Source organism: Bombyx mori, chromosome 1, assembly GCF_030269925.1.
Source record: "Bombyx mori chromosome 1, ASM3026992v2".
In the NCBI taxonomy this organism is placed as follows: Eukaryota; Metazoa; Arthropoda; class Insecta; order Lepidoptera; family Bombycidae; genus Bombyx; species Bombyx mori.
This window is the reverse complement of record NC_085107.1, coordinates 10,516,640-10,534,796: the sequence shown is the minus strand read 5'-3', so window position 1 is coordinate 10,534,796 and position 18,157 is coordinate 10,516,640. Positions and strand designations below refer to the sequence as shown.

At 32.6% G+C, this 18,157-nt stretch overlaps 1 protein-coding gene across 3 annotated transcripts in view; it reads right to left on the bottom strand.

Annotated features, from left to right (window-relative positions):
- LOC101745297 (potassium channel subfamily T member 2) overlaps nt 1-18,157 on the bottom strand; it is an 81,763-nt gene that overhangs the window by 27,690 nt on the left and 35,916 nt on the right. For all 3 annotated transcript variants that reach the window (XM_062669180.1, XM_062669187.1, XM_062669196.1), the window contains exons 2-8: nt 6,801-6,880; nt 4,095-4,194; nt 3,057-3,255; nt 2,916-2,990; nt 1,811-1,894; nt 1,634-1,728; nt 874-1,057 (exon numbers count right to left, since the gene is read on the bottom strand). In XM_062669180.1, coding sequence (XP_062525164.1) covers nt 874-1,057; nt 1,634-1,728; nt 1,811-1,894; nt 2,916-2,990; nt 3,057-3,255; nt 4,095-4,194; nt 6,801-6,880 — 817 coding nt within the window. The remainder of the gene's footprint in view (nt 1-873; nt 1,058-1,633; nt 1,729-1,810; nt 1,895-2,915; nt 2,991-3,056; nt 3,256-4,094; nt 4,195-6,800; nt 6,881-18,157) is intronic.

Genomic DNA, 18,157 nt, shown 5'->3' with positions numbered 1-18,157 from the left:
TTAAATAATTAAAAATTTAATTACAATATAAATGTATATTTATCTCTAATTTACTCATTTTTTGTCTAAACCTATTAATCTTTAGCTTACTGCAAACTCATCGCTTATCATACTGAATCTGCTATGATTGTAATTTTTTTTGCAGTTTATTTAACATAGTTGCAAGTTTAATTTTCTTGTGCTTTTTCGTTACCTTAACTGTGCGGTCGACAAGTCCTTGATATTGGTGACCATCTCGAAAAGTGAATCTTAGTAAAAAACATTATACTGTACATTGATTTGAATGATAATAATATTGCCTTGATGGTTATTTTCTAAGAACCTTTAAACAACCACATCCAGAACATATTTCCAAACCCAATACAAATATAAAAGATGAACATAAAAGAAAAACTAAATGAATAAAATTAAACTACACCCAGAAACTATTAACATTAGCATATATAGAAACTAATAACAATAAGCACTAATGGAATTCAATACAATTCAGATACCCAGCAGTCTACGTATTTCTCGATCTCATTTGCTTACTTGCTATTTTACTTATTTGCTCACTTGCGAGATAATTATCTAGAACATATCGCTTTAAACAAGAAGGCTGCTTGTGCTTTTGTGTTCATATGACTTATTACCATATCAGTATGGATTAAATTATACTCTCTATATATATGAAGTAAATGAATGAATTAGTGTTTACTATTCTCAAAATATCACAAGCTTGGCTGGATAGCAAACGATATTTTTTAGTCGATAGGTCTCCCCCTTAACGCTATATTACCTTAAGAAATTGGCATGTTAGATTCGTGTAATATACCAAGTGGTCTGGCTAGTTTAATATCTTAATTGACTTCAGTTTTATGAGGACGTTAATACCTGTGTTGGAAGAACAACCAGCGCAACTCCAATCATGACAACCATGAACAATTGAGAGGGCCATATGTCCGGAACAAAATCGCCATAGCCCACTGTTGAAAATGTCACTACGACAAAATAAGTGGCTTGGAAAAGATTAAGGTGTCGATGTCCAGCTCGTTGAAAGTGTTGAATACCGCAGACACTGAAATGTTTTAATCAAATCATACGACGAAACGATTTCACTTGGATATTGTAGATATTTAGGTGTACAATGACTAGCTTGGCCGGCTATAAAGCAGATTGGGTAATCGGCCCGAAATTCCTCGAGCTTTACTGCCAGCCATCGTAATATTTTAGCCACTTTATATAAACAAACCTAACTCTCCTTCGTATCTTGAGCGATGGTAGTAGTGCGATGTTGTAGCCTCACATTCCTCAATATAATACTGCTACCTACATGTGCCCTGGAGCTACCATGCCTTCCGATCTTGTGGTGTTTGGAACTACGGTAACGCTTAATACCAAATTCGTACTAAAAACCTTATGTGGTCGTAATAACCATGGAAGCATATCGAATGACACACAATTGATTAAAATAATTTTAATACAAAAACCTTTTTTTCTAACTTAGTTGATGATTCATTTGAACTTAATGATCCTGATAATATACCTAATCGAGGGAAGAAAAGGAAGGATAATCTCTCTGGGCTTAAAGCACATGACATAAGATTAGATAGCTGACAGAATCATACTAAGTATCATTTAATCAGGCACTTACCTAGTAAAGACGAGACAGAGTAGCGTAACGCATAATATCATTAATTGTTGTGATAAAGCTGATTGCGACTTTTGCATAGCTCGATGTAAATCGTTCTGAAATTAATTACATAAGTGATCATATTATAATTACAGATCATTTAGGTTTCGATAATATGTCTGAAATTCTGTTACTTACAAACATATTTTCAAGTGATCTTTTTGCGAGCCAACAATTCAGAAAGACCGGTATAAATAGATTTCGTAATGGAGGAAATGTCAGCTGTAAAGAAAAGATAATAAACAGCGATTTTCATTTACTAAAACGATAAGATGTTAAACGCAAGTCTTGCCACAGAACTTAGCAAACTGAATATATCGTTTCTAAATTCTGAAAATGATCTTGGCGGATTTAAGATTTATTTAATTAATGCAATAATATGGATAGAGTTTGAGAAATTTTCAGAAAAAATCTCAGGTAATTGTAAAACACACAAAATAATTCAAAACAAATTTACTGACATTTGTACACATCAAATACATACACAAAATAAAAAAGAACACCTAAATATTTCCAAAAATGACATCTAATCTAATTCTATTCCTAACTTTAATTATTGTTGAAAAGTTTTACGCAGTGTTTTCGATTGATAAGCTTATTTTTTCAAAAGAAACCTCATTTATCTTATGTAATATTTTGGAGACTCAGTAATATGATATGGTGTTTAGAACATGTCGTAAGAGTATCAAAGGCCATCTGTGACTTTTAACGTCCACAATTGAGTTTTTCCGAGTTTATCAAATTTTGATGTACAAACCTTTGAACGAACCCACAATAATTAATTAATTAAATAGCTACCTAATAATCATAAAATAGTTGATGTATGTTCTTGTATATTTGACTCATTTAATTACTAGCTGTTACCAGCGGCTTCGCCTGCGTGGTCTAGAAAAAATGTCCGTGTAGTTTCCCGTGGGAATAAGATGTGTTTTCGGGATAAATGTAGCCTATATCACTACCTTCACCGAATACTATCACTTTAAAAAAATCTTATCAATTTGTTGCTTCGTTTCCACGTGAAAGAAAAACAAACAAACACCTAAGTAGTTGGGTACGTAAATAGTAAGGAGTAAGTAGCTATAAGTAATGCCTGGTAAGTAGTGACCTGTTGGAAGAAATTCATCTGATGTGTTAAAGCTTGCCTTTGTATATATATTTTTTATCCATAAATTTTTTGGTTCATTTTTTCAGTGTACCATGAAGCGTAAATAAACTTAACTATTTAATAATCTAAATAACTTACGGTTAACGCAAAGGGTATAGTGTTCACCATTTCCAAGATGAAGTGGAATGATAACACTTGCTGCCAAATGTTGCCCTTTAAAAATAACATTGTTTATAAACCTCATATTACAGAAATATTATTGTTAAAATTATTTAATACCTTATAGCCCAAGTAGGCAAGTAATAATGCTTCGGTGAAAGACACCAATGCCAGGAGTACTTGCACTATCCATAGATATAAAGGTCGGTTGACCCATATTATTGCGTCCCAATTAATTAACGGGTGCTCTTGGAACTCTTCTTCCGTCAAATTGGCAGAATGTTGGAAGTCAGTCTTGTTTCCAAGCTTACATCCATAACTGTAAAAATAAAATATTTGACATGTCTGTTTTATTCAATGTGTTATTTACACTTAAGATGTCGTTATAAATATATAATATAGCAGATTTGGTCTTTTTACGAATACCATATATGTAGTATTAAACCTCATTCAAATCATTAATCAAATAGTTGCTTTTCCAAACTACTTGAAAAAATAAACTTACTACATACTTATTTTATTTAAAAATAATCATCATATAGAACAATTGAAATATATTATGCAAATTAATAAAATAGATAAATGACAACAAACAGCTGACTTATAAAAATCGTTATGACATTAAAAGGCTTTTGAATGTTTTATTATAAATTAAAATATGCCTAAGCGATGTCTTCATTTTCATTGTGAATTATCTTATTTATGGAACCGATTACAAGCATGTCATTAAAATGGAAATTTTCTCAATTGCGCATTTGATTTTTAATATAAATGCAATTAAAACAAATTGATTCATAAAAAGCTTATTTTACCATCAATCTCGCTATTGCGCTGATATTTTTTTGTAAAAACGTTCAAATGGTCGTGATCCTGAATGAAAAGTATGTGCAGTAGACACTAATAAACAAACAAAACTTAGTTTGGTTGAAAATTAAATGAAGTTGCAGCAGTATATAATGAGAAAATTCATTTATTTCAAAAACATTATATTGTTCAGAACTTAAATCAATCTACATTTAAGTTAAAACCCGCTACTCCTTATTATCCATTTACAAACTGATAAGGGTAATACAATAGTAATGGTAACCTATAAGTTGTGAATCATAGAAATAAAAACTATTTACATAGAGATAAGATTATATGTATTTAAGTACGTACCAAGTCGCAGCTATAGGATCTCCTTCAGTACACACACGAAATATATACAGCACGCAGGTCAAAAGTTTGAAAAATAGATTCGCTATCCTAATGCGTAAACCTAGAATAGATATGCTTTTATTAGTGATAATGTATAGACGTTAAAAATTAAGCAGTTAGCGGTGCTCATCGATCACAACCTCATTGTGCACAACCATGTCGAAAAAACCAAAATCGTGGTTACTATAAATATTATTCAATTGATCATCGTTTAATAATAATAATAATAATAATAATAAATGTATATTTTGTATGTTAAGTGCCTAAATGGAGCCTCTGGATATCATAATCTGCCCGCGAGCACCGAATTTGATATACGGGATCTAAGTCTCGATTAAATTGTGTAACGGTTGTTGGATCCTTCATAACAGGACGTACAAGTGCTTCTCGGCAGAAACAATCAGGACTACCCGCACTCAAACTACACTCTACCCTGCCTAAATTAAACATTTCCAGATTACTCGTTATTTTTTAATCGAAAGAATCTTTTTTATTATTAATTTAATTTTTTTCGATTAAATTATATGAAAACCTGTCGTATATAGGCTATAATAATCCAGTACTTAGTGTTGGTTTCTTCTAGCTCTTCGAAGTGCTTACAGTCTCATTGATACCCCTAATCAAATAACCTTGAATTACGTTTCATTCTTCCTGTAATCCATTATAAAATCTCTCAAATTATCATTCAGGTTTGGTTTTCATAGCTTATCACTTAAATGCTATGTGATGCTTAAGTACGCCATACCCCGTAAGGTTGATTTAATCGTTTAGAAATGTATTGGACAACTATGCATGCAGTTTGTGCATTATCTATCCATTTACATATGTATATAAAAGTTGATGTAGTATGTATGTATGTTTTCTATAAACTCGAATCCACTAAACCGTTTTCGATGAAATTTAGAATCCTTCAGATCGGCCTAACAGGGGGTATTCCTCTAAAGTTTGGTAGTTATTGAATCAAAGTCAATACACAAATCGGCCAATAAAGTGCACCGGGTTTGATTTCATGTATAAAAATAGTTTCTTCTCCTTTGAAAGGGGTAAAAGGCACCGTAATTTCATCTAAGATCTCGGTTAGCTGTCATGCCGCTGTTAATGAATAATTCTCAATGATACGAATTTCAATCTATGCGTCCTTACAAACGCCCATGTAATAACTGATTATCTTTTATGAAATATAATAATAATAATCTTTTTCAACTTTTATATTTCTCTCCCATTAAACTCTTCACTTTAATCCTTCCGTCAGCTGGTTTCAGCTAAAATTTGAATTGTCTATGGAAAAAACTTGAGTTTTCTCATTCTAATATTTATGAGTGCGAGTGGAGGCAAGTCGAGCTATTCAATGACTTGTGGCAAGAAGTAGGCTATTGGCAGCCAATTGTGAATTTATTTCGCTTCACTGTAATCTTCCTCTTCAGTTTTTGGCCTTGCTGTAAACCCTCGATTTTCTTGAAGCTTAAATCTTACCTCAGAGGTTATATTTGTTCAGTTTCTGATCACGCTGATAACGGTAAACCTGTCATGTCTGCTACAGGTTTCCATTTATGCCTCTGTTCTGCGAGTCTCATGTACTATTCGATCTGTCTCATAACAAATTGGTGTACCACGAATTTTATATTATAATACTTATAAAGATTGGGCCACATTTTTGTAAGTGTACCCAGTTTGAATTAAAGTAACAGCAACTTGATTGTAGCTTAGATCTAAGTATTATTTTCAGTAAATATGTATAATATTTATATAACTATCAATTGATACTTGACACTCAACCAAACAGTCGAGGTAAAAATTGAAACAAAATATAAATTAAACGTAAAAAGTTGCCAAGTTTTCGCAGTTTGAAAGAATGCCACCATTAACCTGAACCAATAAAGTTCGAAAAAATACATTCTAAAATGTTTTATATCGAATTTAATAAAGTATGTGGCCAAGGCGCGGAGAAAAATTACAACAAAAGAAATTAAATGATTTTCATGTATTTCTCTTGGCTAGTCTGATTGATCCGTCTGGATAGATCTATAAAATCTTTAACTCTGAGTTATTTTGTTTCTGATTCCATTCAACCAAATACATACGTATGCCATGTTTTAAAAAAGTAAATAGGTATAGTGAGGGTAATTCTGGTTTCAGTGTCGATGATTCTGATTTTTTTTTATTTAAAATCATACCTTAATCATACTTAACTTTGTTAATTTACTAATGTATTGTTAGGCCTTATCATGTATATTTTTAGTTGTTGTATATGCGAATAGAATGCATGCAAAGAACAATCCTTTTGTGTATCTAAGTTCCATGTCCAAGGTACTAATACTTAAATTATATTTCTAGGTATTGGCTGTATTATAGAAGATATTATATGTTAAAGCCTCAGTCGCTTGTGAAATATCGTTCTAGTTAAAAAGTAGAAATGCTTTACATGTAGTGAGAGCGTACTCTGATATCACGTAGTATATAGGACCCGGAGCATATAAAGTTTCCTTTGCCTACGTGGTTATAAACAAATTGTGAGTTCCTATTATTTTCTTTATATTTTGTTACATGGTAAACAGACAAAAATACATTCTGTTGGTTATGAAATTTGGAAAGCTAAGTCTATTTAGTACATCAAAGGCAGTGTTTTTACGTAACATAAATGTGACCTACTCTCAAATATAAACTTACTCGATCGTTGATTTTTAATAAAATATAATTGCAGTCTTTCCTTAAAAGTGTTCTCGTTGACGTAGAACTCCACCCTTACTCTGTAACAAAAAATCAAATTGAAATAAATACACAATTAAGGAAAGTTTAATAGTTTTGTTACTTAATTGAAAACTGGTCATATAACTATGATTAAAACAATTTTTACAAGTACCTAGTACAATCGTATTAGGACAATTAAGTTTGAGTCAATTTTGAAACTGTATTCATGTCTACGATTCATGAAAACTTATAACTATCCTGACTGATTTTACTGGAAGATCTATATTAAATGTAGTAAAATGCAATAACCGATCAACCTAAAAGAATACACAGGATTAAGACAAATCACAATGAAACCAATTAACAAATATCTTATCAGATTACAGCTTTATGCTGCCAAATCGATTATCTTTTTTTTCTCTTTCGTTTTCAGTATCTCCACAAGTGATATGTGGTCATAATCTGAAAACCACGTTTTGGTTTTCTCTAATCTCCTCAAAAATAGTATGCTGAGTAGCCTGAGTCTGAAACCTGTCTTTTTTTTCTTTCTTTTTTCTACCTATACTGATAGCCTTGAGAAGCTATTTCAGCTTCGCCTTGATGGGCAGGTGAGCTCACGGGGCTCAAACCGGGGTCTTGCTAACACTGGCCCTAGAAAGAGCACTGCTTCGGAGAATCTACCACGGGATCGGAAACGCCTCAGGGATTTCTCTGAAAAGATTCTGCCAGAATCCCAGTTCGGCTTCCGACCAGACGGTAGTGCTTGTGAACCAATTTTCTCATTGCGTCAATTGTAAGAAAAAAACAAAGAGAACAGAGTCGTAATATGTATCTGTTTTTTCTATTGAAAATGCGACCCACTGAGAAGATCCGGCGAGAAACTCAGTGGGCTGTGTCTATGGGTTAATTTACTCGTCGAGCCTTCATCGCAAGCGACGGGTTCGGCGAGGACGATGACCGGTGCTTGAGGTACCTAAAAGCGCCGTTAATGGACGTGTTTTGGGCGACGTCGACTATTTACTGTAGCCTGTCGACTGCCCTTCCTCTCACTGCAAATAGCGCCGCTTCATCATGGTATGATATATAAAATGGCATAAATTCGAAACTATGTACTTGTTTTAAAACTTTAATTGAACCGACAAAAACTTATCAATGACTATGGTAGATAAATTGAAGTCTTTGAATTCAGATAAGATTAAGCCGTGCAAATCTTGTGTCTTATTAATGATCTTTTATTTTATTTAGCTATCTTTTATTTAGCTATTTAATATAAGTTGTTTTCGAGAGTCAGCCGAACAATATGGTTTCTGGCCTTAGTATGAATATGGACAAAACGAAAATTGTATCGAATGTCAATGTAGTGTCCACTTCAGTAAAAGTCGAAAGCGTTAAGCTTGGAGCTGTGGACGAGTACGTCTAGCTGAGACAATTTGTCCAACTAGATAGGTCCAACCTATTTCACTACAGCTAATTTTTCGTTATTCATTTTGAAGAAGTCAGGTTTTTTGGCTCCCATACGCTAAAAAACTTTAAAGTCATTTTTACTGCCTCTCGGGTATTGAATTTTGCTCTAACAAGAACTCTGTTAGAGCAAAAGTCAGAAAAATTAGAAGTCTATCGGTGCAAGGTCACCGGCACTAGCTTACAAAAACAGTGACCATACCTTTCTTAGGTACGTATTCTGTTGGGGGATTGTCTCGGTTCTGAATCAGTTTTAAGCCAAGACGATGACCGCTTACTATTATCAACAATTGTATATTTTTTATTAAGTGACAACGCGGTTCAAAATCTCTTCGTTATTGTGTATGTTAAGCAACATAAGGCATGCATTAAGGCTTAGGTCGCGCCGGCGATCGTTCAGTTCGTGTGGCACACGCTTATCGAGTTTTTACCTTGCCAATTTAAAGTAAACGGACCAGTATTGTTTTCATGCTAACGTTAAAAGCCGCTGCTATCTCAGCGGTAGCTTGAGAATTGTTAGCTTCCACTATCGCTTTCAATTCTTCGTTGTTAACTTTATTTTTCGGCAACCATGGGGTCCGTTTTATAATTTCAATAACGAGTCGTGCGTTCGCTTGACGTTTTATTATTTTGAGATAATTGCTTATTTATGGGAATATCCAGTAAGGTTATAAATAACATACAATTAATGTATTTGCATCTTTCTTTATGAAGTACGAATATGAAATGAATATGAAATTATTACATTCAATGCCTTATATTTCCTGATGGATGTGGATTTCTTAATGAAGCTTGATATTGATTTCCTTACAAATGTTTTCAGTCTGACAGGACTTCTGACATCTCTAAATTTAGACATATTTGCATATTATATCAGCATTTCTTACGTTGAGTAAAACATTTAAAAGCATGTGGAACAAGCTTAAGTAATTTTAATGCGAATAACCTGCTTTATAGCAAACACTGAATTTCCCTAGGATCGTTGAATAATTGATGCCTTATTAGAAATATTTTTCAGGATTCGAAAGAGTTTCATGATGACTTCAGATTATTTTGGGATTTATCCAAAGCCATTTTCCAATCCCATTGAGCGTAATACATTGATGATAATGATGATAATAATTACACTATTATGGTATTAAGAAGTTTCTTCTATGGATTCTCTAGGCAAAGAAAATATATTTTCTGCTGTCACAATATACATGGATGGGTATTCCACAAAGTTCAATTTTGGACCTTTTCTATAAAATATGTACTTAAAATCGTCAAGATGAAGAATGGTAAAAGAGAAATGAAGACAGTGTGCCACTGACTTGCGAGTAGTTGAGTGTTAATAATGTAAAATGAAATAATATTTAATAATGTGAATTAAAATAACAAGGAAATAAAATGTACAAATTTACAATAACGTTAAAACGTTTAGTAGGGTTCTCAAATAAATTAAAGAGTAGACCTGCAGAATACGCAGTATAAACACGAACTTATATAAACGAGGGCGCTTTGGTGTATTTTAACTACTCCCATAATGTTGCATCCTGCAGTGTCTTCTTTAACGCAATGCTACCGATGTTGAATCGATTTTCATTCTATAGAAAATATCTCTACTCGTGCGCTTTATAGTTTACACCCGACGTAAGACGACTTGTATAAAAACATTAAAATCTTATTTAGCACGCTAACATATTTTTGAGAATTTAAAATATGTACGAAAAAAGTTTGATGAATTCCCCAGGATTTCTTATTTGCATATTATAAATATAATATTAGGAACAATAATCAATTAAATTTATGGGAATAATATTCTTTAGAAACTTAGGTTTGCTTTACCAATGGCTGAAGTACTCTTTTAAGGGCTTTGTGTGCGCTTTACAACAACATCTGACAAAATGTATTGTACAATTATTATCACTCTGTGTAGGCTTAAGAAAACTTTCAAAATATGTTTGTTCAGTAAATTATGTTCCTAGAAAAAAGGATAGCGTTATAAAGGATCGTAAGGTGATCACTAATAAATATTTTTAACGGCGATTTTTAAAATAGTGCTATTTTTTGTATCTATGGATTATTGAATAATTTTGAAATGGAATAATTATCGTGATATTTAATCAAGAAGACTACAGTTTTGTTCTTAGTTTATTTTCGATATGAACTAATAAAGCTTCACTGACCAATCCATTATCAATCAAAAAATTAGAACGTAACATAAGTTTAGATTCAATCGATAAAATAGTTCCAAGTCCACACTAGTTTCATTTCTAAACTTATATTTTATTCACATCAATATAACTCTACAGTTAGTATGCTGTACAGTTTGTTCATTATAATACATATTATTATATGAAGTTAAAAGTAAAATAACATCATTACTGTTCTCTTTCATAACGTTCATTTTTAAATGGATATTTGTATAATAATAACAATAACAATAGATAACAACACATCTAGACCTGAAATTAAATCACTACGTTAAGTTCTAAAGCTAGAGCAGTATAGAACATAGTTTTCCGTAAAGAGTACCATCAAATATATACGATTTGGCACAGTCGTCAAGCTTAATTTTTACCCCCTTTAATAAAAGCAACCTTTAAGACAATACGATATGGAATCAGATGTTGTTTGAATATAAAATTGTTAATATACTTTCTAAAACAATTTCATTATATGTCCACTGCTCGATATAGGTCTTTCCCAATCCACACCTCTGAGCCCGGTCTTCGGCTTTCCTCCTGTCTTGCCTTAACTTTTACTCTTGGCTCTTTAATTCATAACCAGTAAGGACGCACGGGTTAAAAACTTTCATTTTCAGGCACTGTGGGATGTGCCACAAAAAGACTCCACGAATTTTGCCAAACGCTGCCCAGTCCAGCTGGATCCTCCCCTTAGCTTCCCTCTCCAAGTTGTTTTTACCCATCTGCAAGTCTGCCCGAGGTATAAATATTCTTAAACAGCTTCAAGCGGAAAACCCTTCACGACGACCGGATCCCGCGGCTAATGTAACCATAGAACATGACTCAAATTAAAGTCATGTTCTATGGTTACATTATAAGTCTCCATAATAAAAAAAAAACTGTCCACTGAGATTATTTAGAGATACTTTTCAGTAGTGTGAAAATTAAGAAAAAACCAATAAAATTGTTATTTTATCATTTTAGGATTTGAAAATCTAGATTTTAGTGTAGATGTTTATAAAAATAAAATGCAAATCATAGAATCAAAAACTGATGGAATAAAAGAAACACCAAAAGAAAAAACAATTACTCCCTACGGCTATAGTACTGGAAATAATGACGTCAGGCTGCCGGCCTGTCGTAAAACTGATGTCAAATTCCTATGCAACATGATAAGATGACACACTGCGCCGACCACGCTACGAATGCGAATATAACAATAATAATAATGTCGTTAACGAAGAAAGTTTATATTATTTTAAAATTACGATACGATTTTGATATCCAATAGTCTAGACTATTTATCATTCCTATGTGGATATGGTGTTAGAGGCGTTTATAGGTCATTAAACAATTTACCCCTACCACAATCTATAAAACGGGTCAACACCAAATTTGACTTTGATTGCAAAGCATAAAATTTCGATATTTTAGATCGTAATTAGACGAAAAAAAAATACATGCCATCACCCGATCGTTGTTTATGATTCGAGTGCCATCTAGTGGCACTGTGTAAACGTAAACACCCCACTTTCATCGCGCTATTACTATAACTAGCACAAAAGCAAACTTTATACCAAAAAAAGGTATTTTATTTTCGTTTTTGTGAATAATTAACCGGGAAAACCTAGTATAAACGTTAGGACAAAGAACAAATTTTTTTTGTAGAGTTGTGATAATCCACGTATAATCATTTTCAGCGTTTAACAGGCACGCCAATTTTATCCTATTAGCGCTGCTTTTCTTTATCCTCTTAGCGCAGCTTTTCAATTCTCAGTTAAAGGATCATACAGGCCTTGTTTCACGGGGTGCAGGAATATGAATTTAAGAATCAGATAGAGATGCTACGTCAAACCGGTAACTAGGAAATTCATCTAACTGTATCTTCGTGACTCAGTGAAATGTGACTCAGTATATGTAGATAAAATAGATTTTTGATATCGTTTTTGACTTACTTCTTTGAGTCGATTGTGATTACTTGGTATTCATGATCTATTGCATATTATATTTTTTTAAATCACTTATATTTTGTCAGTGTTTTCCTTTGTATTATAATAAATTTCTTTTTAACTAATTTACCTCTAATCATTAAAGAGTCTTTGATGATAACTACTGATATTTTTATAAATATAAATGTGTGAAAAAGTGGCGCAAAAATATTTTTCGGAAAGATAACACCGCGTTATTTTTAATTTAGTCAAGAATAAATATTGAACGGCTAGAACTAATTAGTTGACTGAATATATCACTTGACTTGCTGTGAAGTACGTCACGTTAGTTATGCTACGCTCTACTTATCTATTATCATCCCAATAAGCTTGATATCGTGGTTAATACATTGATCAGCGCATGGAGCATTGTTAGTTGATATCAGCATTCCTGATGATGAGAATCTCATGGAAACAGAAAAGGATAAAAGGATTATTACTTTCAAAACGACTCTTTGTGCCTTTTCAATTTTCAGAAAGACTACGGCGTAAGAACCTACTGGAAATGCAATAAAAGATGAAATTGAGATAGAGCCAGCTTAAGTTTAAGCAAATCTGGATTCAAAGCCTTTTGAATGTATAAATCAATATATGTACGAATACATCCTTTATGTACTTGAAGGTATGTCTGTCCGTAACATACTTCACGTTACCGAGTCGCTTTGTGTGTTAGTAATTATAAGACTATGTGCTCATGCTTAGATAACTATAAGTTTGAAGAGAAACTAAATTACTTGAAGATCGGTATTGGAGAGGTGGAGAGGTGGAGGCGCTATAAAATATATTTTGTATTAGCAATATATTAAGTGAGTAACATCGGTCACAATAAGTTAGAAGAAAGTGAATTACAAATATGGATACTGATTTTGCTTAGCCAACGATTGGTTGGATCAGGGCAAATCACAAATTATATTGATCCTTAGTAGTAAAGTACTTAGAGAATTGCAGTTACAATTAAAATATTATTAATAAAATACCCCATCAAACTTCACTAATACTAGAAAATGCCCACGTCGTAGCTTACTTTTTAAAATGAGAAGCTTTCTGTAGAGCTTTAAGCATTAGCATATTCATTCTACTTATGTTGCTAAATATTCCAAGTCTTCAGTTTTTCTTTTTCTCTCTCACGTCCCGTTGCGTATCGCCCGACAAATTGTTTTTTTCTTTTTACCACCCCATTCAGTTTTTAATTAACAGTTAAACATCTCTTAATTATCAACTTTTGACATACACGATATTCTGAATCTAATTATTTCAATTCCGGACTGATTTATTCAGAGTATCTCCTTCGCTGCATCGATTGTATTCTTAGTTCGAATTTTACGTGGATATTTTACTCTCAAAAACAGACGATACATAAGGATTCGATTAATACGATGCAGATAGAGAATTTTAAGAATTGCATTTGGGCCGTACCTTTTTCGATAATGCTATCACAGTAATTCGGTTTCCTTTCCCACTCCATTTTAATACTATAAGAATATTTACCAAATAAGAATGACAGCTTCCAAATATATTTTTTTACATTAGAAATGAACTGAATCGCAAACCAAAGTAACATTTCATTTCAAATATTTTTTTCGAAATTATTATTTTTATACATAATTAATGCCGTTTCAATAATAATAAAAAGTAATTACTGTGTACTATGTATGCAATAAAAAGAAAGTGTAATAATAAAGTAGAAATATAATAGGGTAATTAATGTATTTAACCTTTAATCAAATCCTTTTATTGGGTATGTTGATAAACAAACTCACGGCCCACCTGGTGCTAAGTGGTTTCTGGAGTACACTGATATAACGCGAAAGCCGCCTACGCTAGTATAATACTCAGAGAATGCTGCTGCCCATTATCAGGTGAATTTCAAAATCTCATTTCACTACACCGACGGTAAGAAACGTGCTGGTCATATTTTGTGTCAACACCTCACAGTAAGCCGTGGTAGGTACGTGTCGAGTATATGAAAAATGTACTGGCCTTATTTACTTTACTTACTACTTAACGAAAATAAAAGTAACATTCAAGGAATAGTAAATGAAAACGGTTTATATAAAACTCAAAAAATTGTAATGAAAATATAACAAATGAAAACTAATATCGTCATTGCCTTATTTTTATGTATATAATTAGTTTAATTATACTACAGTATTAAACAAAGAAGTAATTAGGTGTAAAGAACTGTAAATAGAATAAATTTGTAATTAAGATTAATAACACTTTTTTAACAGACAATTTAGCTAAATTTTTTTAAAGTCTAATCGTAAAAAAATTCAAGCACGAAAGCAGATAAGGTATAAACTTTTATTATTCTGGTTAAGTGTCAGTGTGTTGAAGAAACCTTAACGGCATTCGCCAATTTCGAATTACTTTAGGTGCTATAAAAGTGTTAAGAAAATGTTCCTTTATTTACTACAAAATATAGTTCAAACTGAATGATATGAAACGATTTAAATATTATAAATAGAGATTTATAGAGAACGCGTAAGGCACAATTTCCCGGTTCAGTGAACCAAATTAAATAATGAATGACTGAAAACGATGACTCTGTACTTTAACGTACAATATATTAAGTTAATCCTCACAGTTTAACATTCTTACTCTTTAGATCACGCAATTTTATGTACACAGAAAAATGGTACTGTGCCGATTTTTCTAGGGTGTTGATATGGTGAATCTGTATTTTTTTTAATGATTGAATTTAGGTAAAGCACACATCAGAATAGTTAAAATAATGCCATAACATTAAACACAAAACTGCAACTGGCGGTCATATCCACTTAGACGAAATCTTCCAGACAACCGTTAAATTGGCAAGAACTTAAAAAAACACCTGCAAAGATTAAAACTAAATCAAATGTGAAACGAAAACTATAAAATTAAATCTTTACCTGGGTATCTTGTCATAGCTGTCCCAGCCAGTCAAACAATTGTATGAACTATATCTACTGACACCTGCCATGTTGCACAGCTCTTCCACTTTTAGCTCACATTACTGGCGCTCAGATATTCAAATTACAGGCTCGTGAGTTGTTTGTTCTTGAAAACCTTTAACTAGCTGGCGCTGCACCGTCTACTTTGTAAAGCAACAAAGACATTTAACTTTATTTGTGCAAACGCAATCTTTCTAGTCTTTTATTTAAAGTTGATGAAATGACCGTCTTGGGACTCGTTTTAGATTTTAAAAGAAAAGCAAAGGTAGAATAATTAAACGTTACGTTGATTAAAATTAAAGATCACTTTCATGTAGGAATACTAATTTCCAATTGTTACGTTGATAGTATAATTTCGATGCAGACTATTGCAATAATATTTATTAATAGAATCCAAAAACTCAAATTCAAATTTATATGTATAAAATTCAAGTTATAAATTTGAGAATCAAATATTGTCTGATTTTGTGGGTTTATTTTGTGCGGACGACGTAAATAAAAAAAAGATCTATTTTGAAATTCAATTTGCGTATCATCTAGTATAGTGAAAACTTCCACCTTTCCGTATGAAAGTAGTGATTTACGTTAACATAAAAACGAATTCACCTCACCAACCAATTGTCTGTCAAAACCCATATACAATTTAAGGTTAATTATTCTTGATACTAAAAAAAAAGTATGATTTCACAAGCGAACAGCGCAACGGTCGCTCGTGACTAAGCCCGCGCTCGACTGACGAGTCCACCCACGAAGGGTTGTGACTTCGCCGCCCGCCCACCTCACATTTGCGCCTATCCCATACCACGTTGCAACTCGAAAATTGCATAAACTCGATTGAATACTGCTGCAAATAGATACCTCATAATCTTGTTTTCTTAAAATACTTTCGCTTTAAAATCCTGTGGTCATTGAGTAACAGATAAACTCAATAAACTAGTCGTACTTTTATGACATCCTGTTCTTTAATTACATCTATTGATATTATATTTTTCTGATGCGTGCTATTTTGTCTACTTAATCTACTGAAATTAAAAAAGATAAATCTAGCATCAAAACTTGTAATTTAAAAAGGCATGCTTTCATTAAACAATGTGGTTTAATATTTTAGACATGACCCAGTAAAGGGACATGTGTTTTTAGTCGCATGACCTAGTAATATGACGAGTGATTAAACAATTACACAATACATCAGTACTGGTAGTTCGTAGAGAAAGAAATAAAGTGTAAACCACATTAATTGCCATCAAGGGTGGAGTGTGTTTAATTATGACCAAAGGAACCACATGAAATAATTAAATTACGTATATATATTGCCTTGTGCGACTCTTTTAGACGAATCTAATTTAAGAAATAGTGCAGCTAAGCAATACATTTATTTTTTGCCATCTATTAAAAAAAATCATCTAGATCTTTAAGAAATGTAGTTTTAGCTATTCATGAATATGTACAAGTTAAATTTTGCTTGTGTTTTTAATTTAGATTTCAAAACTGATTATCAAGTTCAAAGGTTAAAAGCGGGCGTTTACTAATGTAATTAGGTTTGATGGTGATGGACGCTATACGCAAAAAAGTAACACGCATTGGGATTGTCCACAAAAATTATTTTAGACGAAGTTTTTACAAACATGACAGGCTACAGTGTGAGTTATGTGCGTAGTATCGGATTTCGTTAAGTGTATTCAGAAAAGTTTTTATCGCATTTGAATTCAGACCACAACATAGCCCACCTAATAGTAGTGGTCAACATCGTATTTCAGGCTGACTTACGTACATATAACCCATCTTCTTTGGGAATGGTAGGTTGACGTTTTTATCCAAAACAAATTTACTTTGATATATTATATTTTCTGTTTGAAATTATTTTATTCTAACTTAAGGTTGTTTGAAGTAAACAGGCTTAGATTGTAAAGTGTACGAGTACCTAATTTTTTTTTATTGCTTAGATGGGTTGGTTACTGGAGCCCATAGACATCTATGACGTAAATGCGCCACCCACCCTGAGATAAGTTCTAAGGTCACAAGTATAGTTACAATGGCTGCCCCACCCTTCACATCGAAACGCATTACTGCTTCACGGCAGAAATAGGCAGGGTGGTGGTACCCACCCGCGCGGACTCACAAAAGGTCCTACCACCAGTAATTACGCAAATTATAATTTTGCGGGTTTCATTTTTATTACACGATGTTATTCCTTCACTGTGGAAATCAATCGTGAACATTTGTTGAGTACGTATTTCATTAGAAAAATTGGTAACCGCCTGAGATTCGAACACCGGTGCATCGCTCAACACGAATGCACCGGACGTCTTATCCGTTAGGCCACGACGACTTCAAATTCGACTTAATTTAAACAATTGTGTTTACATTAAAATAAAATAAAATTAAAATCGTATTGTCCTCGTCTAACGAAGTCGAAATCGAAGTCATTTTAGTTAATAAATCCTAATTAACATTTTTAGGTTTTTTTCTAAATTATTCAATTTGGTAATATTTCTGTGTATGTACTTACAAGACACAGAATATCTTGTGACTATAGACCATGTCAAGTACATAATGAAATGAAATAGTTAATTAATGACACAAGATTCGATAGACGTCGCAGAGATATTAGTTATGTACAAAGACGTGATCAGTGCTCAAATAATTCTAATATTATTACTGATTACCACATGTACTGTATGCATTGTACGAGACCGATCTAAATCTAATACCAGTAATGCTGTCAAACACATCCACATCACTTATGTTGTGAATAGGCTTCCATAAAGTACTTCGAATACTATAGA